Source organism: Schistocerca cancellata, chromosome 1 (assembly GCF_023864275.1).
Source record: "Schistocerca cancellata isolate TAMUIC-IGC-003103 chromosome 1, iqSchCanc2.1, whole genome shotgun sequence".
NCBI lineage: Eukaryota > Metazoa > Arthropoda > Insecta > Orthoptera > Acrididae > Schistocerca > Schistocerca cancellata.
The window spans coordinates 666,258,582-666,284,579 of NC_064626.1; the positions used below are offsets into that span (position 1 = coordinate 666,258,582).

Sequence of the window (25,998 nt, forward strand, 5' to 3'; positions counted from 1 at the left end):
TTTCCTTGTCAATCCAAGCAATCCAGAATACCATTCCACATGCAGTCACTGACACTATTATCACAGAGCTACATAAATACTCCATGGTCCTCTCGTACGCACTTTCACTAAAACTTCCATGGATCGCCCGACAGGTGCTGGTCAGTGTCGTTCGACCGCTGCGTCTACATTCTTCGTGCGACTGAATTTCAAACTTGCACACAGAAACATGTGACATGCAGTAGGTAGGATTCTATCATCTCATAGTCACATCTAAAATATCTTGTGTTCGAGACGGTAGAAGGCCGAGTGGTTCTAGAATTTACACTGAAATTCTCGAATCACTACATATTCCCCCCCCCTCAGATCGGACACGTGATATTTTATACATAATAATTATGTAAATAAATATCACACATGTAATTCTTCAGGCTTTCCCGGCGATCTAATGACATCTTGGGTTGTCGGGTGTTCTGCCGGATATCAGCGTCGTACTTGCACGATATTTTGGTCACGTAGCTCGTGACCTTCATCAGGTGCGACCTGAGACTGCTCCTGGAGTGGACCTGGTCCAGTATTTACGCCTATGGCCTTCCCCCGCCACCAACGGGTGCAGGCGCTTCCTCTGTGGTCCGCACCCATTCCCTGCGACCTGCTGGAGCATTGCTGCTCCGTTTTCCGGCCGCCTGCAGTTCTAGATGTTCCCTCTGCGGTCCGCGCCCACCAGTCCCACTTCTGGGGTGTTCCATCTTCGGTCTGGTGCGCCTGGCAGTTTTCTCCAAGAATGGATACACGGACAGACAAATTGAGAGGGCACTCCAACCAGCCACTATACCACAGGTTCCTGAAGAAGACCAAGATGAAGCAAAGAAGGTGGCATATCTGCCCTATGCTGGCTCTATTTCTGCCAGAATCAGTAGGATCCTCCGTAAACACAATATCAAGTGTGTTTTCTGTCCATCCAACAAGATGGAAATATAAAAAAGGGAGGAAGGTTTATCTGTTTGCAAGAGTAATAGAAGGCAGATTTCAGACTACCTAACAGATCAAAACGAAAATTTCTGTTCCGACACTGACAATGTTGAGTGTTTATGGAAAAAGTTCAAGGCAATCGTAAAGTGCGTTTTAGACAGGTACGTGCCGAGCAAAACTGTGAGGGGCGGGAAAAACCCACCGTGGTACAACAACAAAGTTAGGAAACTACTGCGAAAGCAAAGAGAGCTTCACTCCAAGTTTAAACGCAGCCAAAACCTCTCAGACAAACAGAAGCTAAACGATGTCAAAGTTAGCGTAAGGAGGGCTATGCGTGAAGCGTTCAGTGAATTCGAAAGTAAAATACTAGGTACCGACTTGACAGAAAATCCTAGGAAGTTCTGGTCTTACGTTAAATCAGTAAGTGGCTCGAAACATCATGTCCAGACACTCCGGGATGATGATGGCATTGAAACAGAGGATGACAAGCGTAAAGCTGAAATACTAAACACCTTTTTCCAAAGCTGTTTCACAGAGGAAGACCGCACTGCAGTTCCTTCTCTAAATCCTCGCACCAACGAAAAAATGGCTGACATTGAAATAAGTGTCCAAGGAATAGAAAAGCAACTGGAATCACTCAACAGAGGAAAGTCCACTGGACCTGACGGGATACCAATTCGATTCTACACAGAGTACGCGAAAGAACTTGCCCCCCTTCTAACAGCCGTGTACCGCAAGTCTCTAGAGGAACAGAAGGTTCCAAATGATTGGAAAAGAGCACAGGTAGTCCCAGTCTTCAAGAAGGGTCGTCGAGCAGATGCGCAAAACTATAGACCTATCTCTCTGACGTCGATCTGTTGTAGAATTTTAGAACATGTCTTTTGCTCGAGTATCATGTCGTTTTTGGAAACTCAGAATCTACTATGTAGGAATCAACATGGATTCCGGAAACAGCGATCCTGTGAAACCCAACTCGCTTTATTTGTTCATGAGACCCAGAAAATATTAGATACAGGCTCCCAGGTAGATGCCATTTTCCTTGACTTCCGGAAGGCGTTCGATACAGTTCCGCACTGTCGCCTGATAAACAAAGTAAGAGCCTACGGAATATCAGACCAGCTGTGTGGCTGGATTGAAGAGTTTTTAGCAAACAGAACACAGCATGTTGTTCTCAATGGAGAGACATCTACAGACGTTAAAGTAACCTCTGGCGTGCCACAGGGGAGTGTTATGGGACCATTGCTTTTCACAATATATATAAATGACCTAGTAGATAGTGTCGGAAGTTCCATGCGGCTTTTCGCGGATGATGCTGTAGTATACAGAGAAGTTGCAGCATTAGAAAATTGTAGCGAAATGCAGGAAGACCTGCAGCGGATAGGCACTTGGTGCAGGGAGTGGCAACTGACCCTTAACATAGACAAATGTAATGTATTGCGAATACATAGAAAGAAGGATCCTTTATTGTATGATTATATGATAGCGGAACAAACACTGGTAGCAGTTACCTCTGTAAAATATCTGGGAGTATGCGTGCGGAACGATTTGAAGTGGAATGATCATATAAAATTAATTGTTGGTAAGGCGGGTACCAGGTTGAGATTCATTGGGAGAGTCCTTAGAAAATGTAGTCCATCAACAAAGGAGGTGGCTTACAAAACACTCGTTCGACCTATACTTGAGTATTGCTCATCAGTGTGGGATCCGTACCAGATCGGGTTGACGGAGGAGATAGAGAAGATCCAAAGAAGAGCAGCGCGTTTCGTCACAGGGTTATTTGGTAACCGTGATAGCGTTACGGAGATGTTTAACAAACTCAAGTGGCAGACTCTGCAAGAGAGGCGCTCTGCATCGCGGTGTAGCTTGCTCGCCAGGTATCGAGAGGGTGCGTTTCTGGATGAGGTATCGAATATATTGCTTCCCCCTACTTATACCTCCCGAGGAGATCACGAATGTAAAATTAGAGAGATTAGAGCGCGCACAGAGGCTTTCAGACAGTCGTTCTTCCCGCGAACCATACGCGACTGGAACAGGAAAGGGAGATAATGACAGTGGCACGTAAAGTGCCCTCCGCCACACACCGTTGGGTGGCTTGCGGAGTATAAATGTAGATGTAGATGTAGATGTAGATCGGGGGACTGCTGGGGATTGTCAAAGACGACCTGGTGTTACGAAAACCAGGGATTTACAATATACCTTGTCAATGTGGCATGTCCTACATTGGCCAGATGACAAGAACTGTGGAGCTGAGGTACAAAGAACATCAGAGGCACACTAGATTAAGACAGGTGACTAAGTCAGCCATTGCTGAACATTGTCTAGAACTAGATCATGCCATGAAGTATGAGGATACCAAGATTCTAGCACAAACACCCAGATTTTGGGACAGTGTTATAAGAGAATCGATAGAAATTAAAATGGCTGACGATCTTATGAACCGTGACACAGGGTACCAGCTAAGCAGAGCCTGGGATCCGGCTCCGGAATTGTTAAAGGAGCAACGGGGCCAGCTGCAACACTACACAAACAGAAGAACCAGAGACATGGAGATGGAAAACGAGCCCCTGACGGACTGCCAGGCGCACCAGATCGAAGATGGAACACCCAGAAGTGGGACTGTTGGGTGCGGACCGCAGAGGGTACATCCAGAGCCGCAGCGCACGGAAAACGGAGCAGCAATGCTCCAGCAGGTCGCAGGGAATGGGCGCGGACCACAGAGGAAGCGTCTGCACCCGTTGGTGGAGGGGGAAGGCCATAGGCATAAATACTGGACCAGGTCCACTCGAGGAGCAGTCTCAGGTCGCACCTGATGAAGGTCACGAGCTACGTGACCAAAATATCGTGCAAGTATGACGCTGATATCCGGCAGAACACCCGACAACCCAAGATGTTAATATCACACATGATAACAATTTCATATTTTAACAGTATACATTTCTTTTCTTTCAATAACCGTGAATAATCTTTCACTTACTACTGCACTATTCTCTCTCATCCTACTTTAATATTAAGCCATGAGCATTCACTCAAGGTTTTAGTCAGCTCTTCACTAGTATTTAGGAATTATGAGGACTCCTTCTTTATTTCCAATTGTAAATCCAGGTGTTCATGACACATGAGTAATCTATTTTCTGTTCTCATCTTTTGTACTACCTTTCCTTAGTATGTAATATTCTTACTATGTTTTATAGCTTGGAGGAAATCTGGGCAAAATGAAAGTGTTCTTTTGACTCTCGTAAACTTAATGAAACGTAATATTACTAGCTGTGCATAGAATTCAAACTTTCCAGAATAATCCCTATACAATTTTGTGACTTCAGTCATGATACTGTCCCCTTCACCTAGGATCAGTACCTATACCTTGCGTATGGGTTGACCTTATGAGAGCACTTCCTCTTTCTATTCTGGTAGGTACGCCCCTTTATAAAACATCCCTGTTTTTCAGGCCACAGGTTGTCCTATCTCTATGTAGGTATGCCTTCCCTGTATACTTAGCAAATGCCGGGTCCACCCGCTTATCCTGAGTGTGCCTCACAGTTCATTACCCTAGTATACACTTCTGTGTATACTATAATTAAGTATTCTGTGGTAAAGATACAAATCTATTTTACACTTCACATCACTTTTTAATACACCATTCAGTCCCTAGAGTCCTCTACTTCTCAACTTCTATACTTTTAGTAGATAATATGTCTACATATACTATTCAAGTCCCACTATCGTACAATTCATCAGAGTACTTATTACACTGGCTTTTCTTAAATGACTGTCATGACTAATTCCATTCTGGCTTATGTTCTCTTTCTTATGTATACTCGATGTAGAATTGTCATTGTTTTATACACACACACACACACACACACACACACACACACACTCACACAGTACCTGGCGATTCTCACATCGTAACAGGCTTTTTAGTCTGTAATTTCAGTGTTTGTGTCTAAATGTATTTCTGTGTGTATGCAGATGTGTGTGTGTGTGTGTGTGTGTGTGTGTGTGTGTGTAGTCTGATTCTTCGGCCTTCTTATCTAAAGATAAAATGTGGGTTATTACAAACCACGGAAATGAGGAAGGACTTCAGCGATAGAAGTTTGCAAATATGAAAAGAGGGAAAAATAGATAGGTACTCAAATGAGAAGTAAGAATGGAAAAAAAGTAGATATGGTTGCTAAGACTGAAGAAGAGAAAGAAGATAGCCTCAAAGACAGGAAACCCTTCCTACCCTTCTTCCCCAGGACCCCTACCCCTCAGGTACTTGAGTGGGATGCTGGAAGAGGTTTGGTGTTAAATCATCTCCTACAGAACGGACATTCCCACTTTCACCCTTGAGGTCCTCGCAGGAAATCTTAGCAACCCTATGGAAACGGCAAATGGTGAAGAATCAGGCACACTTGTTTGTGAGGGTTGTCTGAAAGGTGTGATGTGTGTTTTGTGTTAGCCATGATTTATTCGCTCTTGTAAACCATGCTTTTATTTACAATATGCACCCCTTTCAAAACCTATACAAACCCTCCTATACAAACCAGTCTTGGATGTAAGCGAGAAGGCAAATGTGGCAAGGCTGCCTATGAAGGAGTCAAATGTTCATCTCCTCCAGAGTGCGAGAATTGTTCTGGGGCTCATCCTGTCTGGAGTAGGGATTGCTGTGTCTTCTTTGAAGAATGGAAGATACAGGAGATCAGAACCATGAGACAAGATTCCTTATGGAGAGGCCAAAAAGATTTATAAAGTCATGCAGCCTTTCTCCTCCATCCCTTACCCCCCTTCTATGTTTGCTACCTCCTTTGCATCAGTTGTTAAACAGCCAGTTCAGAAAACTGATGGTGCTACACAAACAGAGCTTGCTAGTGTTACCACTTGTACCTGTGTTCTTCAGTGTACTTGTGCTGCTGTGGTTACTTCAAAGCCTACACTTTCTTCCAAAACATCAGACAAGGCTGTGGTAGCAGACATTGAAGAGCTCCCTGCTCCTCCAAAGGTTCAGTCTGATCACTGTCCAGCAGTCCCACTACCACTGTTGTGGTTGTGGCTCTGAAGCCTACCGAGGGTCAAATATCAAAGGTCAAGCATCCAGCATTGATGGAGTTGGCAAGTAAAAGTCTGATGATGTCAATGTCATCCTCTCTGATGTGTCTCATAATTCTTCTGTAGAGCTAATGGACCTCGCCCGCATCTCGTGGTCGTGCGGTAGCGTTCTCGCTTCCCACGCCCGGGTTCCCGGGTTCGATTCCCGGCGGGGTCAGGGATTTTCTCTGCCTCGTGATGGCTGGATGTTGTGTGCTGTCCTTAGGTTAGTTCGGTTTAAGTAGTTCTAAGTTCTAGGGGACTGATGACCATCGATGTTAAGTCCCATAGTGCTCAGAGCCAGCCTAATGGACCTCGATGTCAGACTGGGGCAGTCATCTCTCCCCAAGTGTGAACCTCCACCCATTACGGACTCCCCTCTCCATTAGAAAGACAGACTGAAAAAGCAACTCCCACGAAAATGGCTCCCATTTAACAGTGAAACATTAATGAGTTGAGGACACATGTGGTGAAACTGAAAATGCTGACACAGAAATGCCCCCTGTGCCTGTGTTTACAAGAAACACATTTTAAAGCCACTGACTCTCGTGGGCTCTGGGACTATATCCTTCACTGGACGGATGACCTTTCTGGGAACAGAGCCAAGGGAGGGGTTGCTGTGTTTGTCAATAACACACACCACTTCTCTGCTATCTCCTTGGTTACTGACCTGCAAGCAGTAACCATTGCAGTTCATATGAGTCAGAAGATCACTGTCTGCTCACTGTACTTACTTTCCACAAGCTGTGATACTCTGAGGCTCTCGTGGACCTTATTAAACAACTACCCCACCCATTACTCCTCCTGGGCGATTTCAGTGCCCAAAATATATTATGGGGCTTAAGCTATATTTGGCCTAGGGGTCGAGTCTTAGACAACCCCCTGATGTCTCAGGAGCTGCACATCCTCAATAAGTGCAGTCCTACTCATTTCTTGACTGCTACTTAATTGTCCTCAGCCATCGACCTCTCTTTCTACTCTCCCACGCTTACAGACTCAGCTTAGTGGGAAGCAACTGATGACCTTCATTCCAGTGACGACTTCCCACAGTGGATCTACCTAGAAGATGGAGGATTGCTTGAATAGAAGCCACCGAAATGGATGGTCAGCAAGGCTAAGTGGACGCTGTTCAGCCAGCTGGTTGTGTTTAAACACCGCAACAGCATCCAGGAATGAGTGGAACACATCACACAAGTGAGCCATCATACCTCTGATTTATCCACCCTGAAGTCTTCAGGTCATCTTAGGAGGCAACCTCTTCCTTGGTGAACTTTTGAGTGCTGATGAACAATCTGGGACAGACATGTGGCTCTTTGACAGTTTAAATGCCGCCCAACAGGAGACAGCCACACAGTCTTTCATGTCATGAGAGCCAAGCCTCGATGTGTAATTAAAGAGAGAAAGGAAAAATCATGTCAAGTTTGCCTGGGCTCTATCAACCATTCCAGATTTTTACAGAAGTGTTAGAAGCCATCAGTAGGATTTCCAGTAAACATAGCTGTTTACCAATAGCAGCAGTGCTGAAACAGGATGTCTCCAGACAGCACCCAGAGACATCGCTCAGATGATGGCAGAGCATTTAGCAATGAGTACTGATTGCCAGCCAGGATCCAGTGTTTTGCTGCTATCATGTAACTACAGAGAGAGGCAAGTTAGACTTCAGATCCAACAATTCTGAGTCTTACAGCTGCCCTTACTCCATGTGGGAGCTGGAATCGGCACTGTCTAAGACTTGTGACACTGCACCCAATCACAACAAAATCCGGTACTGCATGCTTCGATGTTTGCCAGCAGTGTTGAACGAAATCTTCCTCAAATGTTTTAATTTTATATGGCAGACAGGCAACTTTCCCAACTCATGGAGAGAAGCAATTCTGACACCTCTACTCAGACCAGGAAAAGACCACACATGTCCTGGTAGTTACTAGAATGTCACTTTAATGAGCTGTATAGTACAGACCCTGGAGTTAATGGTTAACCTTCTCCTGCTATAATTGTTAGAGACCAGCCAACTCCTTAGCTACTCTCCATGTGGATTCCAAAGATTTTAGTCAGATGTTGACAAACATGAGCCTGCTAGAGGCCACTATTCAGCAGGCTTTCCTATGTAAACATCACTGTCTCGACATAGCCTTTGATACCAGTAAGGCGTATGACACTACTTGGAGACACAATATCCTCATGCAACTCCATCAATTGGGTTTTTGTAGCCACCTCCCCATTTTCATGAGCTCCTTCTTGACAATGTGGTTCTGTAGGTCTTGAATTGGTGATGTGCTGTCGGATTGTTTTGAGCAGGAGAAAGATGTTCTTCAGGGCAGTGTTTTAAGTGTTACCCTCTTTACCATAGCCATAAACAGTTCCTGTACAGTGCTCTTTATTTGTGGATGATTTTACTGTTTGCTGGTTCCTCCTCCAGTGTTGCCACAGTGACGTGTCAGTTGCAACTTAAGCAACTTAAGGTGCGGAGGTTGGAGAAGTGGGCTGCAAAGATGTGTTTTCAGTTTTCTGCAGAGAAGTGTCTGCGTGTATTCATTTTAAATGTTCTCATTGTGTTTTTAATTTACCTGACTTGCATATGAGGGATACCATTCTGCATTTTAAAGACTCAGTGAGGTTTCTGGGCCTCATTTTTTTTGACACCAAACTATCGTCATTACCACACCTGAGAGACCTGAAAGCCAAACTCCAGAAGATACAGAATATCATAAAGTGCCTTAGCCATAGGTCAGGGAACAGATAGGGTGAATCTGCTCCAGTTTTATAAGGCGTTTATAAGGCTTTTATGGCTAGACTATAGATGCACAGTGTATGGATCAGTGCAGTCTTCTCATCTGAAGATTATTAACACTATCCACCTTGAGGGGATTATGCTAGCCATAGGTGCTTGCAGAACCAGCCTTGTACCCAGTGCCTGTGCTGAGCCTGGGGACCCACTACTCACCATGCGGCGGCAGCTCCTTGTGTTGCATCAGGCACGTTAGTTCCTTGCAGTTCCGACTTCACTTGCATACCATACTGCTGCTTGACAACCTCTGGAATACCTTTTCTCCAGTTGTCCAAGAGCAACAATGCTATTTGCAATCTGTGTGCAGTGTCTACTGGACCCACTCCGTGTGGAGCAAATACAACCCCAAAACCAGGGTTTTAACTATCTGGCAACCTCATTACTGCAGAGGCCCAGAGTAATTTTAGATTTAATGCAGTACAGGAGAGGTTGCACTCCTGCATGTGTTTTTTGTACATCACTTAAGAACATTTTAACAGAGTGTCACACCTTTACAGCTGACTTTATGGTTGGGTTGAAATGGCGACTCTTTTGGTTGTTTTCCCTGATCGTGTCTTTGAGGTCCGATGCCTTAAGACTTTATTGTCTTCTATGCAGAATTGCACAGTGCAACCACATCGGAGGGGTATCTGTTGAGAGGCCCTTCAAATGTGTGGTTCCTGAAGAGGGCAGCAGCCTTTTCAGTGGTTTCAGGGGCAACAGTCTGGATGATTGACTGATCTGGCCTTGTAGCATTAACCAAAACGGCCTTGCTGTGCTGGTACTGCGAATGGCTGAAGGCAAGGGGAAACTACAGCCGTAATGTTTCCCAAGGACATGCAGCTTTACTGTATGGTTAAATGATGATGGCATCCTCTTGGGTAAAATATTCCGAAGGTAAAATAGTCCCCCATTCAGATCTCTGGGCGGGGACTACGCAGGAGGATGTCATTACCAGGAGAAAGGAAACTGGCATTTTACGGATCAGAGTGTGGAATGTCAGATCCCTTAATAGGGAAGATAGGTTAGAAAATTTAAAAAGGGAAGTGGATAGATATAGTGGGAATTAGTGAAGTTCGGGGTCAGGAGGAACGAGATTTCTGGTCAGGTGAATACAGGGTTATAAATACAAAATTGAATAGGGCTAATGTAGGAGTAGGTTCAGTAATGAACAAAAAAATAGGAACACATATAAGCTAATATGAACAGCATAGTGAACACATTATTGTAGCCAAGATAGATACAAAGCCCATGTCTACCACAGTAGTACAAGTTTATATGCCATCTAGCTCCGCAGATAATGATGAGACTGTTAGAAGCCAGCCTCTAGAACGATTAGTTCGGATTCCGCAGAAATGTTGGAACACATTAGGCAATACTGACCCTACGACTTATCTTAGAAGAGAGATTAAGGAAAGGCAAACCTACTTTTCTAGCATTTGCAGACTTAGAGAAAGCTTTTGACAATGTTGACTGGAATACTCCTTCAAATTCTGAAAGTGACAGGGGTAAAATACAGGCGGCAAAAGGCTAATTACAATTTGTACAGAAACCAGATGGCAGTTATAAGAGTCGAGGGGCTTGAAAGGGAAGCAGTGGTTGGGAAGGGAGTGAGACAGGCTTGTAGCCTATCTCCAGTGTTATTCAATCTGTATAGTGAGCAAGCAGTAAAGGAAGCAAAAGAAAAATTTGGAGTAGGAATTAAAATCCATGGAGAAGAAATAAAAACTTTGAGGTTTACCGATGACATTGTAATTCTGTCAGAGACAGCAAAGGACCTGGAAGAGCAGTTGAACAGAAATTGACAGTGTCTTGAAAGGAGGATATAAGATGAAATTCAACAAAAACAAACTGAGGATAACGGAATTTAGTCACATTAAACCAGTTGATGCTGAGGGTATTAGATTATGAAATGAGACACTTAAAGTAGTAGATGAGTTTTGCTATTTGGGGAGAAAAATAACTGATGATGGTCAAAGAAAAGGATGTAAAATGTAGGCTGGAAGTGGCAATGAAAGCATTTCTGAAGAAGAGAAATTTGTTAACATCGAGTATAGGTTTAAGTATCAGGAAGTTTTTTCTGAAAGTATTTGTGTGGAGTGTAGCCATGTATGGAATTCTAACCATGGACAATAAATAGTTTAGACAAGAAGAGAATAGAAGATTTCAAAATGTGGTGCTACAGAAGAATGCTGAAGATTAGATGGGTAGATAATGTAACTAATGAGGAGGTACTGAACAGAATTGGAGAGAAGAGGAATTTGTGGCACAACTTGACTAGAAGAAGGGATTGGTTGGTAGGACGCATTCTGAGGCACCAAGGGATCACCAATTTAGCATTGGAGGGAAGCGTGGAGGGTAAAAATCGTAGAGAGAGACCAAGGGATGAATACTTTAAGCAGATTCAGAAGGATGTAGGTTGCTGTAGTTACTCAGATATGAAGAGGTTTGCTCAGGATAGATTAGCACAGAGGTCTGCATCAAACCAGTCCCTGGACTGAAGACAACAACATGCAGAATTATAGGCAATATTGTAGGCACTGGAGCAGATGATAGGAAGTGTCTTTCTACTGGGTGCCGGCGTACATGAAGGGCAGGTGTAGCAATTAAGGAGACATGTCTCGATGCTCAGTTAGTTTGGTGTGCCATCCCCCTGCATGCTATCTTCTCACTGTTGAACTATGTAGTCTTCCATCAGTGGCTGGACGAGTGGCTGGAAGTGACGGACAATAAGCTCCATCTTGCAAAGCCCACAATGTGCTGTGGCATACCTCCTTCCAGCCCTGTCAATTGGACGATGTTCTACTTACTCACCCTCACATCACATAGGCCACAGCCCTGTGACACAGAGGTCACTGTGTGCCACGTTTGATTGGATTGTGTTTTATTTTCCGACCAGTGAGTAGTGGCAGATTTGCCAACAAGTCTACCCTCTGTTTTGAGTAATGTTGAAATGAATGTGGCGAGAGTTTTAAAGTTTTTTGATTTGCCCAGCGTGTTTCAGAAAATTTTAGGGAAATTCTTATAACGTGTTGAGAGGGTGCCGGGTTTGCCCATGTTTCTTGTAAGTGGTCAGCCAGTGACACTTCCCTGAGCCTCTCTTTTAGCACCTCTGTTGTTTTGTTTCTGTTTTAATCTGAGATATATGACCTTTCTCCATTGTATTAAGGTGTGTGAAATGAGAGTTTGTGTAGTCCATCTGGTGAAGTGGGAATGAGTGCATGAGTGTCATTTTATAGGCTTTCTCCTCATTGTGCAATAACATTTTCATAATTTTATCCACATTTGTTTCTTTAATGTGCATAAGAGCACTGTAACCTTGCCATTGAGTTCCCTAAGCCCCAAACACACACACACACACACACACACACACACAAACATTAAATTAGTATTCTTGTTTTGCATGTCCTCTACATCAATGCATTTGTGCAAGCTTTGCTTGCTCTTCTGGTTTCCGGTACCTTAAAGCACATCCTTCGCATCTGTCAAAATGGTCCACTGTGCTTCTTCTGCAAAGCACTTCTTATCCAGTTTGCCGTCAAGGAGTAGTGTCCGTATACAACTTTCTTACAGTGAAGGATCATCTGGCCAACCATATAAAAATATCTGCATACAACCTAAAAATTGTTACACTTAAATACTGCAGCATAATGTAAGAACCCCATCTAGTAATGGTGCAGTAAGATGGTGAAGGAAATGTTGTGATTTTTATATACTTTTGTAACAGCATTAGCTTTTCTGAAGATTTTCTTAGTGAAAGATGAAAACTTGTTCACATTTGTTTCTATTGCCTCACAAACTTGATAAATATTGTGCACTAAGCAGGTCAAATGTTTTAAGCCGAGGAACATAGATTTGAGATTGGAAAATGCAAGTAACATCTAAGAGGTTTGATCTGCAAGCACAGTCCCACAGTCCACATTTCGCTCCATCAGCAACAATACAAAATATGCAGTGTTGAAACTTTGTATCATTGTGGAATTGTTAAGAATGAAGATTAACAAAAGCATGAGATTCCATCCTGGGTCCCACTAAAAGCCTTAATACATATTTGTTCAGATTGTCAGTAGTTTCATCTACAATAAAATATCCTTGATCATTAGCTGCTACTCATTTGATTTGTAATGCTATTTCTCCTGAAGATGCAAGTGTCATAAAGTTCTGTCATTGGGGACCGACTTTCTAGTATGCTTATCCAGACATGATTTCACAGTGAGCTTGTTGAGCTTGGAACCGGGAATACCACTTGTCAGATATGCCGTCAGACCCACTGTCTCACTGCACTGTTGCCATACTGTAGATCCTTATTCCAGTGTGCTTTGTGCTTTCCACATGCTGTTGTATATGATTTTGTTGCTGCTTTTCATCAGTTGCAATTGGGACATTACAGTTGTGCACCTTTCATCAAAACACCACCCTGAATACTGTCACTGCTAAACTGTTTAATAATGTCATACATTCTTCCAGCCTGCATTTTTTGTTTCAGCATCTTGTATGTAGACCATAAAAAAAATGAACATTAAACAAGCAGAAAAGAAACCAAGTCACAGAAGCTTCACTTGTCTCGTATGTTCCTCAAACTGCTTCTGCTTGTGGAATGGGCATGAGATAGGCATCTTGCAATCAGTGTGTGGTCTCCATTCCAGAATTTTCATCTGCAGCAAAGTGTGTACTGATTGGAAACTTCCTGGCAGATTAAAACTGTGTGCCAGACTGTGCCCTTCAAGAGCAAGCAGGATACCGAGTGAGCTATTCAGGCATAACTCATGACCTGTCCTCACAGCTTTACTTCATAGAAGTTCTCCTGCATACCTTGTGGGACTAGTGCTCCTATAAGTAAGGATATTGTGGATACATGTTTTAGCCCACAAAAGTGTAAGATTGTGGGTTTGAGTCCCAGTCCAGCACACAGTTTTAATCTGCCATAAGGTTTCAGATCAGTGCACATGCTGCTGCAGAGTGAAATTGTCATTTTGGAAACAACCCTCCAGACTGTAGCTAAGCCATTCTCTGCAGTGTTCTTTCTTCCAAGAATACTAGTTCTGGAATGTATGCAGGAAAACTTTTGTGGCATTTGGAAGGAAGGAGATGAGGTTCTGGCAGAAGTAAAGCTGTGAGGGCGGGTCTTGTGTCGTGCTTTGACATCTCAGTCAGTAGAGTATTTGCCTGCAAAACACAAGTCCCAGTTTCGAGCCACAGTCCAGCAAATATTTAATTTGTGGTTACAGTTGTTAGAACTGATGTGCTCACATACTCTGTCTTGCCATGAATTTTCATAATTTTCGTTTTTTATTGACAAAAATAATCGAGATGGGCATACTTTGTAGTTGCATATCTTATTGATTTACTCAAATTCTGCATTAGTATTTTGTCAGTTTTTTCACTATATGTCCTGTCTCAGAATATTTCTGCCGAAGGTATGAGATACTTTTTCTACTTCTATTGGATCAGCATCTTGTGTGTATACAATAGGCTTTCCTGTGAAAATAAATCCCTAAAAATATAAAAATATTCGTGAATACTTTACCTGTTCCTGGGAATGAGCACAGTTTGGAAGAGGAGGGGAGAAATGTGGAGAGAGTGTTGAGTGTCCAGGCCTACAGGTGCTGTATAGGATGTGCATTTCAGACCAAGAAGCCAAAAAGTAGGCCTAATTGCTTGGGGTCACAGTGTCAGTTACTTTGGGGATATAATGAAGGTATGTGCTGGCCATTGTGGCTGAGCGGTTCTAGGGGCTTCAGTCCGGAACTACGCTGCTGCTACAGTCGCAGGTCCGAATCCTGCCTCGGGCATGGATGTGTCTGATGTCCTTAGGTTAGTTAGGTTTAATAGTTCTAAGTCTAGGGGACTGATGACCTCAGATGCTTTGAACCATTTATAAGCATTCAAAGTGGCCCTTTGTTAACATTAGTAGGTGTTCTCCAGTAGCCAAATTAAAAGCTTTTATCACAAGATATCCTGCGAACTGAGTATGAAGGGCAACAGGCCTAGATTTCCGAGAAGTGGTTGATACGTTACACCACTGCAGACTCTGTTACTGAAGGTACGACCATACGGAATAGTTTCCCAGATGAGTGAGTGATTTGAAGACTTCTTATAATAGGAGCCAGTATGTTGCCCTTGATGGTGAGTGTTATCAGAGTTGAAGGTACCAGTGGTAGTGCCCCATGAAGTGTGATAGGACTGCTATTATTATTCTCTATAGACATAAATGATCTGATGGACAGGGTGAACAGCAATCTGTGGCTGATCCTGTGGAGTATGGGAAGGTCTCATCATTGAATGAGGAGGATACAAGATAAATTAGAGAAAATTTCTAATTGGTGTAATGAATACCAGCTACCTCAAATGTAGAAAAATGTAAGCTAAGATGATGAGACTTACCCAACAAAAGCGCTGGCAGGTCGATAGACACACAAATAAACACAAACATACACACAAAACTCTAGCTTTCGCAACCAACGGTTGCCTCGTCAGGAAAGAGGGAAGCAGAAGGAAAGACAAAAGGATTGGGTTTTAAGGGAGAGGGTAAGGAGTCATTCCAATCCCGGGAGCGGAAAGACTTACCTTAGGGGGAAAAAAGGACAGGTTTACACTCGCGCACACACACACACACATATCCATCCACACATACACAGACACAAGCAGACATTTGTAAAGGCCACCAGCAGAGAGTACGGCTGTAGGACAGTAAATCTTTGACAAGGGCTGTTTGGTTAAATCTGGGAGTGGGGCTGAAGGTGAGGCCTTTGGATAGGACAGAGGTTTCGGATTGGGAGAGAGGTTTGGAATGACTCCTTACCCTCTCCCTTAAAACCCAATCCTTTTGTCTTTCCTTCTCCTTCCCTCTTTCCTGACGAGGCAACCGTTGGTTGCGAAAGCTAGAGTTTTGTGTGTATGTTTGTGTTTATTTGTGTGTCTATCGACCTGCCAGCGCTTTTGTTGGGTAAGTCTCATCATCTTTCTTTTTAAATATATTTTTCCCACGTGGAATGTTTCCCTCTATTATATTCATATCATTAATTTGAATCCAACAATCACGTTTGTTATTGTTATTGTTATTGTCACTGTTACATTTCGTAGTCTTTTCTGTCATCTTATTTCCTCCTTCTGTTTTTGCCAGCAGTTTTACTTTCTATTCACCTTCTCCTTTTTTACCGTAATCCAGTATACAATTTTATCCCGCCGATATATACTCAATAGTACGTAATAATACGTAACCCACTTCCAAACCATAACCAAAAAATTTTTTTTTCCGCTTTCAACACTACCGCTGCTATAAAATCCACCGTTTCCAGTTCACAAACAGTTCCTTTCAGCTATTAAACAAGCTTTTCGGCTAGTTTTAATATCTTTTTCTTTATTTCCATTTCCGTTTTTCTCACATCATCGATCATTTTTAGCCGCTTCCCACAGGTTTTAACGTCATTATTTCTTCATCAGACAATTGTTAGCTTCATTTCCATAATCTGCCACCACCAAACCACCCTTTTAATACATCCTCACGTAGTTTTTTCGAAATTTTCCCGTATTTCTCCACCCTTTAACATGTTTTGGCGGCAACACAACCACCTAACCTTTATGCACATCATTATCTACCTACACAAGTTCACCACAGGATCAACATAGCCCAGCTCTAACCAACCCTTTTTCGCCTTTTTTCACACCAGATCTCCATTTTCTTTCTAGTTTTACCTTTATCTCTCCCCATATATTTTTATATTTATTTTCATTTTCATTTCAGCCTCGTGTTCCACTTTCCACCTTCCAGTACCATGTCACCCTCACAACACCTCCACTACGACCCCATTAAGTTTTATTTACATTCCCTCCGCAAACATGCCTTCGCCCTAGCCAGATTACACTCCCATATTTTATTTTCTCAGGCTTGTCTGACATTTGGCATCACCCCCAAAGGCCTCACACTTAAAGTTCCCATCTCTGGCTGCAACCCTTCTTTCCATCAGTCCCTATACCAGTTCCAAACCGAACAATCCATTGCCCTCACCCACCTAATCCTTCACCTACACATCCACTCAGCCAATCAACACACCCATCAACTCCTGTCCCTAATAAAAGTCCTCAATCTTTCCTCTCCCACATCCACACCAGTTGTTCAGAGCATCCTCCTACAGGCCAACCGCAAATTAGAACAGCATGCCACCCTCCACCTCAAAAAACTATCCAATCTCCTGGTTTCCCACCTCCGGAAAGGCAACTCACTCACCCTTCACAACCTTTCCAGCAAACCTCAACCTCCTCTCATTGCACACAAACCCAGTCTCTCCCATCTACTCAATCTCCCACTTCCAGCTCCACTCCCTCCAAAACCTCAAAACTCCAATCAACACAATCTGGAACCACAACACCCCAATTCAGTAGTTAACCTCTCCTCCAAACCTCTCTCCCAATCCGAAACCTCTGTCCTATCCAAAGGCCTCACCTTCAGCCCCACTCCCAGATTTAACCAAACAGCCCTTGTCAAAGATTTACTGTCCTACAGCCGTACTCTCTGCTGGTGGCCTTTACAAATGTCTGCTTGTGTCTGTGTATGTGTGGATGGATATGTGTGTGTGTGTGTGCGCGAGTGTAAACCTGTCCTTTTTTCCCCCTAAGGTAAGTCTTTCCGCTCCCGGGATTGGAATGACTCCTTACCCTCTCCCTTAAAACCCAATCCTTTTGTCTTTCCTTCTCCTTCCCTCTTTCCTGACGAGGCAACCGTTGGTTGCGAAAGCTAGAGTTTTGTGTGTATGTTTGTGTTTATTTGTGTGTCTATCGACCTGCCAGCGCTTTTGTTGGGTAAGTCTCATCATCTTTCTTTTTAAATATATTTTTCCCACGTGGAATGTTTCCCTCTATTATATTCAAAATGTAAGCTAATGTACACAAATTGGAAAGATAATCCCATAATGTTTAAATACAGCATTAGAGTAGTGTGCTACTTGTCACAGCCAGGTCAATTAAATATCTAGGTTTACCATTGCAGTGGAATGAGCACATAAGGATTGTAGAGGGAAAGCGAATGGTCGACTGTGGTTTATTGGGAGGGTTTTAGGAAGGTGTAGCTCAACTGTAAAGGAGACCACATATAGAACACTGGTACAAACTATTCTTAAGTACTGCTTGTGTGTTTTGGATCTTCACCAGGTCACATTAAAGAAAGACATCAAAGCAGTTCAGAGGTAGGCTCTAGATTTGCTATTGGTAGGTTTGATCAACATGCAAGTATTGCAGAGGGAAGTCAGTGTTCTTTTTGAGGAATGCAGTTGAGAAAATCTAGAGAACTGGCATTTGAAGCTGGCTGTAGAATTATCTTACTGCTGCCAGCTTACATTTTGCCAAGGACCATGAACGTAAGTTACGAGGAATTAGGGCTCGTACGGAGGCATATAGATAGGCTTTTTCCCCACCCTCTATTTGTAAGTGGAAGAGGAAGAGAAATGATTAATAATAGTACAACATACCCCCCCCCCCTCCACCATTCAGCATATGGTGGTTTGCAGAGTATGTATGTGGATGTAGATGTAGTTCATGTGTTTGAATGGCAGCCAATCAGTGATGACTAGTTGTGGCACCTGAACCAAGAATTTTGTATTCATAGTTACTGTCATGAAAAAAAGTCTGAAATGACTCATTACTGTGTCCTATCACTCCTGAAATGTTGTGATAAATAAATTTAATACTGCCTTGTTATGTAGTTTGCCAGAACTGACCATAGCATGTTGTGCCACTTTGTCCTGGGAAAGACAACTGCAACTCAGTCAAAAAATCAGTTTATCAAAGTATTTTATAGAATGATGTGGCAGTACATGCTGAATGATTTTAATGAAAATAATTTTTTTGTTATGCTGCCTCTTACTTTTTACTGGACAGTGATTTGTTTTGCAGTTTCTTATTATGCAGTATTGAAAGAGTTTTGTTAAAGTAGCCACACTCTTCACTCAGCCAAATTATAAACTGATGACATTTATTTTTTTCCCCTTCATTTATTGTACAATTTTCATGTAGATTTTTCCTTTTGTTGATAGGTGTTCATAGCTGCGTTTGCTATTGTCTATGGCAACCCTCTGAGATTAGTAAATGGATATGACAGCTTTGGAAACACCTGTGGGTCTCGGAACAATGAGAAAATTGGAAATCTGTCACTTTCAGGTCTGGACACAACTAACAAAAGGTAAGGAATAAAATAAATGTTTTGATAATTAAAATATTTGATACACAAGAGAAGAATTTATGTCCCAGCTGCCTAAACAACAAAGAAATTGTGGAGTCTATTTGTTGACCATGTTTCAGGATTCCCACATATTAGGGTCATAAACAAATAAAGCATTCAACTTTTATTAACTGAGATATTTATTTATTTTAAAGTATCTGTTTACAATCCTTTAATACTCTCTCTTTGCATCTAAGTGGCAATGTTGCTCTCCCTGGAGCAAGCAAGTTTGTGCAGTAGTTGTAACAATGGATTCACATTCAGAGTGAGTGTCGTTTGAACCCCTGTCCAGCCATCTAGATTTAAACCTTCTGTGATGTCCTTATGGCATATAAGGCAAATGGGAGAATGCTTCCTTAGGAAAAGACTCTGCTAGTTTCTGTCCCATCTTGTCCAGCGTGATATTAAGCTCCATCTCTAATGACCTCGTTGTCAACAGCATATTAAATTGTAGTCTTCCCTCATTCCAGACAGATGGGCTTTTGTATTCCATGTTTCTGGTAGATGGCTCAGGTAAGGGTGGAAGGAAGCTCTTCTAGAGAAGTAAAATCATGACCCTGCATAGTTTGTTTCAGTTTTGAACTTAAACCAAAGTGTAATGGACTTAACGTGCAGACCGTGAAGAAAATGCAATAATATTTTTCTTCCATATTTTCACAGCTCTTCAGTTACAGCAATTCTGAAGTGCAGGTGAGAGTTACTGAGGAGAATGAGTGCTCCTGTCTTGGGCAACAGAGTTTGTGTTTTGTGGATTTTCTCCTTAGTTTTTTGCATGTCATGATGATCACTGTGGTAACACTTGATTGACAGGGAACATTGTTTGACATAATGGTGATCATAGCTATTCACCTTTAGCTGAGCTTGTTGAACGTTTTTGGTCATAGGGAAACTTGTCCTCCTCCATTGCTGGACTGTGATTTAAACTCTGGGTCGAAGTTTCTCATGTATGTTTCCCACAATAGTGACAGTCTGATTGCAAGAATGTGTTACTTTCAACATTATATATTTGTTGCAATAAAGGCTGCTATGTCTTCCCATTCCTACTTCAGTTCAGCAGTCAGGTAGTTAAGAACCCATCATGCAGAAAAATTGGGTTGTCTCTGGAATATTGACATTTGTGGAATCCAAGTAAATTCAGAAAATTCTTTACACCACATAACAATCTTTTTAATTGGCATCTGTCATAAGTTTGGGAATTCATCTGTTATTGTTTCCTACCTTTCTGGTCTTGGGTATCATTTGTGCTCATACAACTGTAAGGGGCATTCAAAAAGAAATGAGCCAGAGTCTGGAATATGCAAACCGATGACAGGAGGGTAATATCATGGCGTGTGTAACAAGGTGTGGTTCCGACCAGAGCGTGAAAGTTCACAGCCCGTCACTAGAGGGCACGCATTCACGTCATGTGACTTCACAGAGCTAACAGCAGCATGCATCAATCATCCAACGCTGCCAGTCACATTGCAGACAATGACATGGAGACATCAAAAGAAGAGCAAAGAGGTGTTGTTCGTTTTCTGACTGCGGAAGGAGTAGGAGGAGTGGAGATTCATCGACGAAAGTCCCTTGCAAGGGTCAAGGCATGGCACAAGTGCTTCATGGAAGGACGGGTGTTGTTAGCTGATGATGCATGGTCTGGAGCACCACACTGCATTACTGATGACATTACCCAGCTGGTGGATGCACGCATTACCGAGGACTGCCGAGTGACAGTGAAAGCCATAGCCACCGTGGTTGGCTTGAGCATTGGAAGTGTTCACACCATCATGAAGGAACAACTGCACATGCACAAAGTGTGTGCCGAATGTGTGTCCCACAGTCTTCAACCACACCAGGAAGCATTTCAAATGGCCCACTGTCTTCCTCATCTGCAGCGCTATGCTCGGGAAGGGAATGTATTCCTGGCACAAGTGGTGTCATCACTTCTAATCAGAATCAAAATGACAAAGTCTCCACTGGGAGCATCCAGGGTCACCACCACCAAAAAAAGCCAAGGCCATCCACACGAGTGCAAGAAAGGTTATGCTGACATTCTTCTTTGACCAAGATGGCTCCCTTACTGCAGTATGGGACAAAAGTGAATGCCCAGCATTATTCACAAACCTTTCGCCAAGTGATCAAATCAAAACGACCAGGCAATGTCACCCATGGGGTCATTCTGCTCCATGACAATGCAAAGCATCATATGGCCAACACAGTCGCGGCACAGTGCAGAAATTCAAATAAGAGGTTCTTGGCCACCCTCCATACAATCCGGACCTCTCTCCCTGATATTATGCCATTTTTGGTCCCCTTAAAAAAAAGGCTCTGAGGGGCAAACAATTCACCTTGGACGACGACGTCCAGCTGTACGTGCGGAACTGGTTAACATCGCAGCCCCGGGAATTTTTATGAGACAGCCATTCACTGCCTTGTGTCAGAGTGGGACAAGTGTCTCAACAGCAAGGGTCAAGACTTCTAACATACAGGTACTGGTTTCTGTAATTATGCCGCCGGCTCGTTTCTTTTTTAACTCCCCTTATGTAAGAAAAGTATTACATTAACTTTTTACAAACCTCATTTAAGGCACTTTGGTTTTGTGTTGGATTTTTGCTGTCTATAGTTCTGAACCAAAAACCTTTAACCAAAACTGACTCAAAATGGACAAGTGTGCTTATTGTTGCAGAATTAACAGGAATGGCAATCTATGTAAGGAATATCAGTGTGGCTTACATATGGGATACTGTTATACAGCCTACATGAGAAATGAAGCTGGTCAGTTTTGAGCATACAGTGAATGTTACTTCCACTATACAGTACTGGAAAGAAAGCTCCTTGTCATGAAAATTCAAACTGATTTGACAGTAGTAGAAGAAGAGTTAGCAGTCTTGCAAGCAACAGTTTGTAATGGTAATGTGTGGGAGAGAACAGAAGACTGGATTACAGTCAAGTTTTTCAAATCAGTGAAAATAACCATGAGACATAGCAAGTACCTGCCCAGATAACAATGTGCATTAAAGGACCTGCTTCCAGGCTGGGGAGGCATGCTGGCTCCAGTTCGAATCCACTTCGTGGATTAATAATGATGGTTGGTTTGCTGGCGAGCCTGGATGTGGTTTTTAGATGGTTTCCCACATCCCCCCAGATAAATACCAGACTCGTACTCACATCAAACTTAAATACACACTACTCAAACATTTAGAACACTTTTTCACATATGCACATAGATTTTGCTCTAGATGCAGGCAGATTGTGTACACTGATTCCCTCCTGTGGTGTGAATAGGAGATATTTAATCTCCTTAAACCCATAATCATTAGCAGCAGCAGATATATCATGTCCAATAAATTCAGTCTAGCAATAGCTTCAGTGCTGTGGATGTAGTGGATGAAAGCATTCAATCAACCAAACAAGTTCAGTAGCAGTCTGACACTACACAGCATAAAGTAAAAGTTAAGCCTGGGAAGAAAAGTTTTACGAAGATGGAGGTTTTATTTCTGGGTAGTATTCATGGGAGGGGAATGTTAGAACTGGTAAATAACTATTTGGGAGGTAATTACTTAGTAACTATTATTTTTAAGCTAAGTGTAGGGCTCTGCAATGACACCTGTGATTTAGGCTCTTTGGGGAAGGATCTTGGAAGAGATCATGAAATAATGGTGGGCAGGAAAAGCAGAAGTTTGGACCATAACCTTAATTATGGAATTGAGAATCCTTCCAGTAATAATACTTCTTGACAGTATCAATGGGCTCTGCCATTTTGTTTTGGTTCCTCTGGTAACCTACTGAGGTACAAAGATTTCAATGTATACCAGGACTGTAGGCATATACCAGCAAACAAACAAAAAATTAATTGAGTAACTTTATTTTTTCATGATGATAGTTAAAATTCTGTGACTTCCCCTTTGTATAACTTGACTCATTCACACCCATGAAGCTTTTCCTTGAAGGAATCTACAGAAGATGAGTGAATGAAGGAAGGAAGGAATTAATTACCTTAAGGTATTATCTTTGATTTCCACCAGACTTAGTAGGCCTACCCAATATTGGTGCAAACTCCTTTTCAAGCTTATGATACTTTAAAGACAAAGGATGGTTAGCATGTTTGTCCCTCAAATGTCTGAACAGAGAGTTGTGTAATCTCAACTATTGCTGTGCCTTCCAATCCTCAATATCACCACCAAAGTGTTATTTTTGAAACGACCATTGTATTGGGATGATGCATAAGTTTAATAAATACAACAGATACACATGATAGAAACTTATTCATCAGTAATATATTGTCCTTCACTATTTACAACAGTCGCCAATGCTGAGATAATGTTTTGAATCTGTGACTGGAAAAATAACTTGGTTTTGAAAAAAAGAACTCATCCAGCCATGTTCAGAGCACATTTTCATCAAGATAGGAAGTTCCTTGAAGGTTGTTCAATAGACAGCGGAAAGGTGAAAATCTGAGGGTGCCAAATCAGCTGAATAAAGTGGGTGTGGAATGACTTCCCAACCCATCTCCTGTACACTGTTTTTTGTCAGTCTAGCACAATGTGGGTGGTTGTTATTGTGGAGTTAGCATCACTTCACGCAGTATTCCAGGTCATTGCTCCTGGAGTGTGTCTGCAAGACGTCTCAGTTGTTGACAATGAATGTCAAAAGTGATGATTACAACTGGGAAAGGCAGTTCATAGTACACCACATTGTTGCTGTTCCACCAGATGCATAACGTTATATTTTGTGGATGTGCCCAGATCTTTGTACATGTTAGCTTAAAAACTGCATTTCTCATCACAAATAATCTTGCAGTATAGGAATGATCAGTGTTGTCCATGAGCCAGTTGATGATGATCAAGCAGAGATGCAAACATGACCACCTGCTGATTTTTGTGGCTTTGGCTTAGAGGAGATAACACCCATACACCTGATTTTTGAAACTTCCCCATTGCATGCCAACGTCCCGTGATGGTGAAGTGATCACAGTTCATCACATTTACCAGTTCTTGAGTATACTGACATGTGTCATTGTGGATTAATGCATAGTAGTGTACGGGTGGGGAGAGAGATGAATGCTGTCTGGTGGAGAGTGCAGGGACTAGACTGCCAACAGGCACAGCGTCAGGAGTTTGTGGGGCAGGGAAGCAGGAAAAAAAGGAACAAATAAGGAGAGGAGCAGAGAAAGATGGGCGAATGCATTGGCATAGGGCTACAAATAAACAAGGTGGGAGACGAGAATGGGGAGGAGATGATAGGGCAGAAGGGGTGGAAACTGTTGGGTAGAGGGTGTGGGGACAGTATGTTAAGGGAGTGGATAATGTGTTGTAAGGATAACTCCCATTTGCCCAGTTCAGAAAAGCTGGTGGTGGAGGGAAAGATCCAGATGGCTCGGGTAGTGAAGCAGCCATTGAAATCAAGTGTGTTACGTTCAGCTGCATGTTGTGCCACAGGGTGATCTACTTTGCTCTTTTCCACAGTTTGGCGTTGGCCATTCATCATGGTGAACAGCTGGCTGGTAGTCATGCCAACATAAAAAGCTGTGCAATGATTGCCTCAGAGCTGGTAAATGACATGGCTGCTTTCACAGGTTGCCCAGCCCCTGATGGGGTAGGGTAAACCTATGACAGAACTGGAATAACCAGTGCTGGGTGGGTGGACTGGACAGGTTTTGCACCTGGGTCTTCCACAGGCACATGATCCTTGTGCCAATGGGTTGGGATTGGGAGTGGCATAGGGATGGACTAGGATGTTGCAGAGGTTGGGTGGGTGATGGAACACCACTTTAGAAGGGATGGGAAATATTTGATTTAGGATGTCCCTCATTTCAGGGCATGATGATAGTTAATCAAAACCCTGGCAAAGGATGTGCTTCAGTTCTTCCAGTCTGGAGTGGTACTTGGTGATAAAGGAGGTACTCCTTTGTGGCCAGCTTTTGGGGGTGATGGGTGGATCTGGATTGTGAGGGGAAATGGAACAGGAGATCTGTTTGCAGACTAGGTCTTGGGGGATAGTGCTTGTCTGTGAAGTCCTTCGTTGGACCCTAAGCATACCAAGCCAGGCAGTTTTTGTCACTGCACATATACCATCCCTGGGTAGCCAGCTTCTCCTCTCAGTTGGCTGAATCTATACCTCTGTCCACATTAAACTCACCAACCACCAACAGCACCTACATTTTGACAGCTGTCATCCCTTTCACATCTAAAAAAAACCCATATAGCCTGGCTACCCAAGGATGGTGTATTTGCAGTGACAAAAACTCCCTTGCTCAGTGTGCTTAGGGTCCAACCAAGGACTTCACAGATAGGCACTATTCCCAAGACCTACTCTGCAAAAAGAGCTCCTGTTCCATTTTCGCTCACAATCCCCATCCTCTTACCATCACCAAAGCTAGCCACAAAATTGTCCCGCTTTTGTCACCCAGTACCACACTGGACTGGAACAACTGAACCACATCCTTCACCAGGGCTTTGATTAACTATCATCATGCCCTGAAATGAGGGACATCCTAACTGAGATATTTCCCACCCTCCTAAAGTGGTGTTCCATCATCCACCCAACCACCACAGCATCCTATTCCATCCATATGTCACTCCCAATCCCAACCCCTTGGCACAAGGATCATACCATGTGGAAGACCCAGGTGCAAAACCTGCCTAGTCCACCCGCCCAGCAATTTCTATTCCAGTCCTGTCGAGGGTTTATGCTATCCCATCAGGGACAGGGCCACCTGTGGAACCAGCCATGTCATTTGCCAGCTTTGCTACAATCATTGTGCAGCTTTTTATAATGGTATCACTACCAACCAGCTGTCCATCAGGATGAACGGCCACTGCCAAACTGTGGTCAATAGCAAAGTAGATCACCCAGTGGCACAACATGCAGCTGAACGTAACACACTTGATTTCAATGTCTACTTCACTACCCAAGCCATCTGGATCCTACCCTCCATCACAAGCTTTTCTGAACTGGCCGTATGGGAATTATCCTTACAACACATTCTCCACTCCCATAACATACTGTCCCCACACCTTAC

The 25,998-nt window shown here is 43.0% G+C and overlaps 1 protein-coding gene across 1 annotated transcript in view; it reads left to right on the plus strand.

Annotated features, from left to right (window-relative positions):
- The window catches only part of LOC126183801 (choline transporter-like 1), a 163,146-nt gene that overhangs the window by 25,946 nt on the left and 111,202 nt on the right, over positions 1 to 25,998 (plus strand). Inside the window, exon 3 of the mRNA XM_049926047.1 lies at positions 18,814 to 18,959. Coding sequence (XP_049782004.1) covers positions 18,814 to 18,959 — 146 coding nt within the window. The remainder of the gene's footprint in view (positions 1 to 18,813; positions 18,960 to 25,998) is intronic.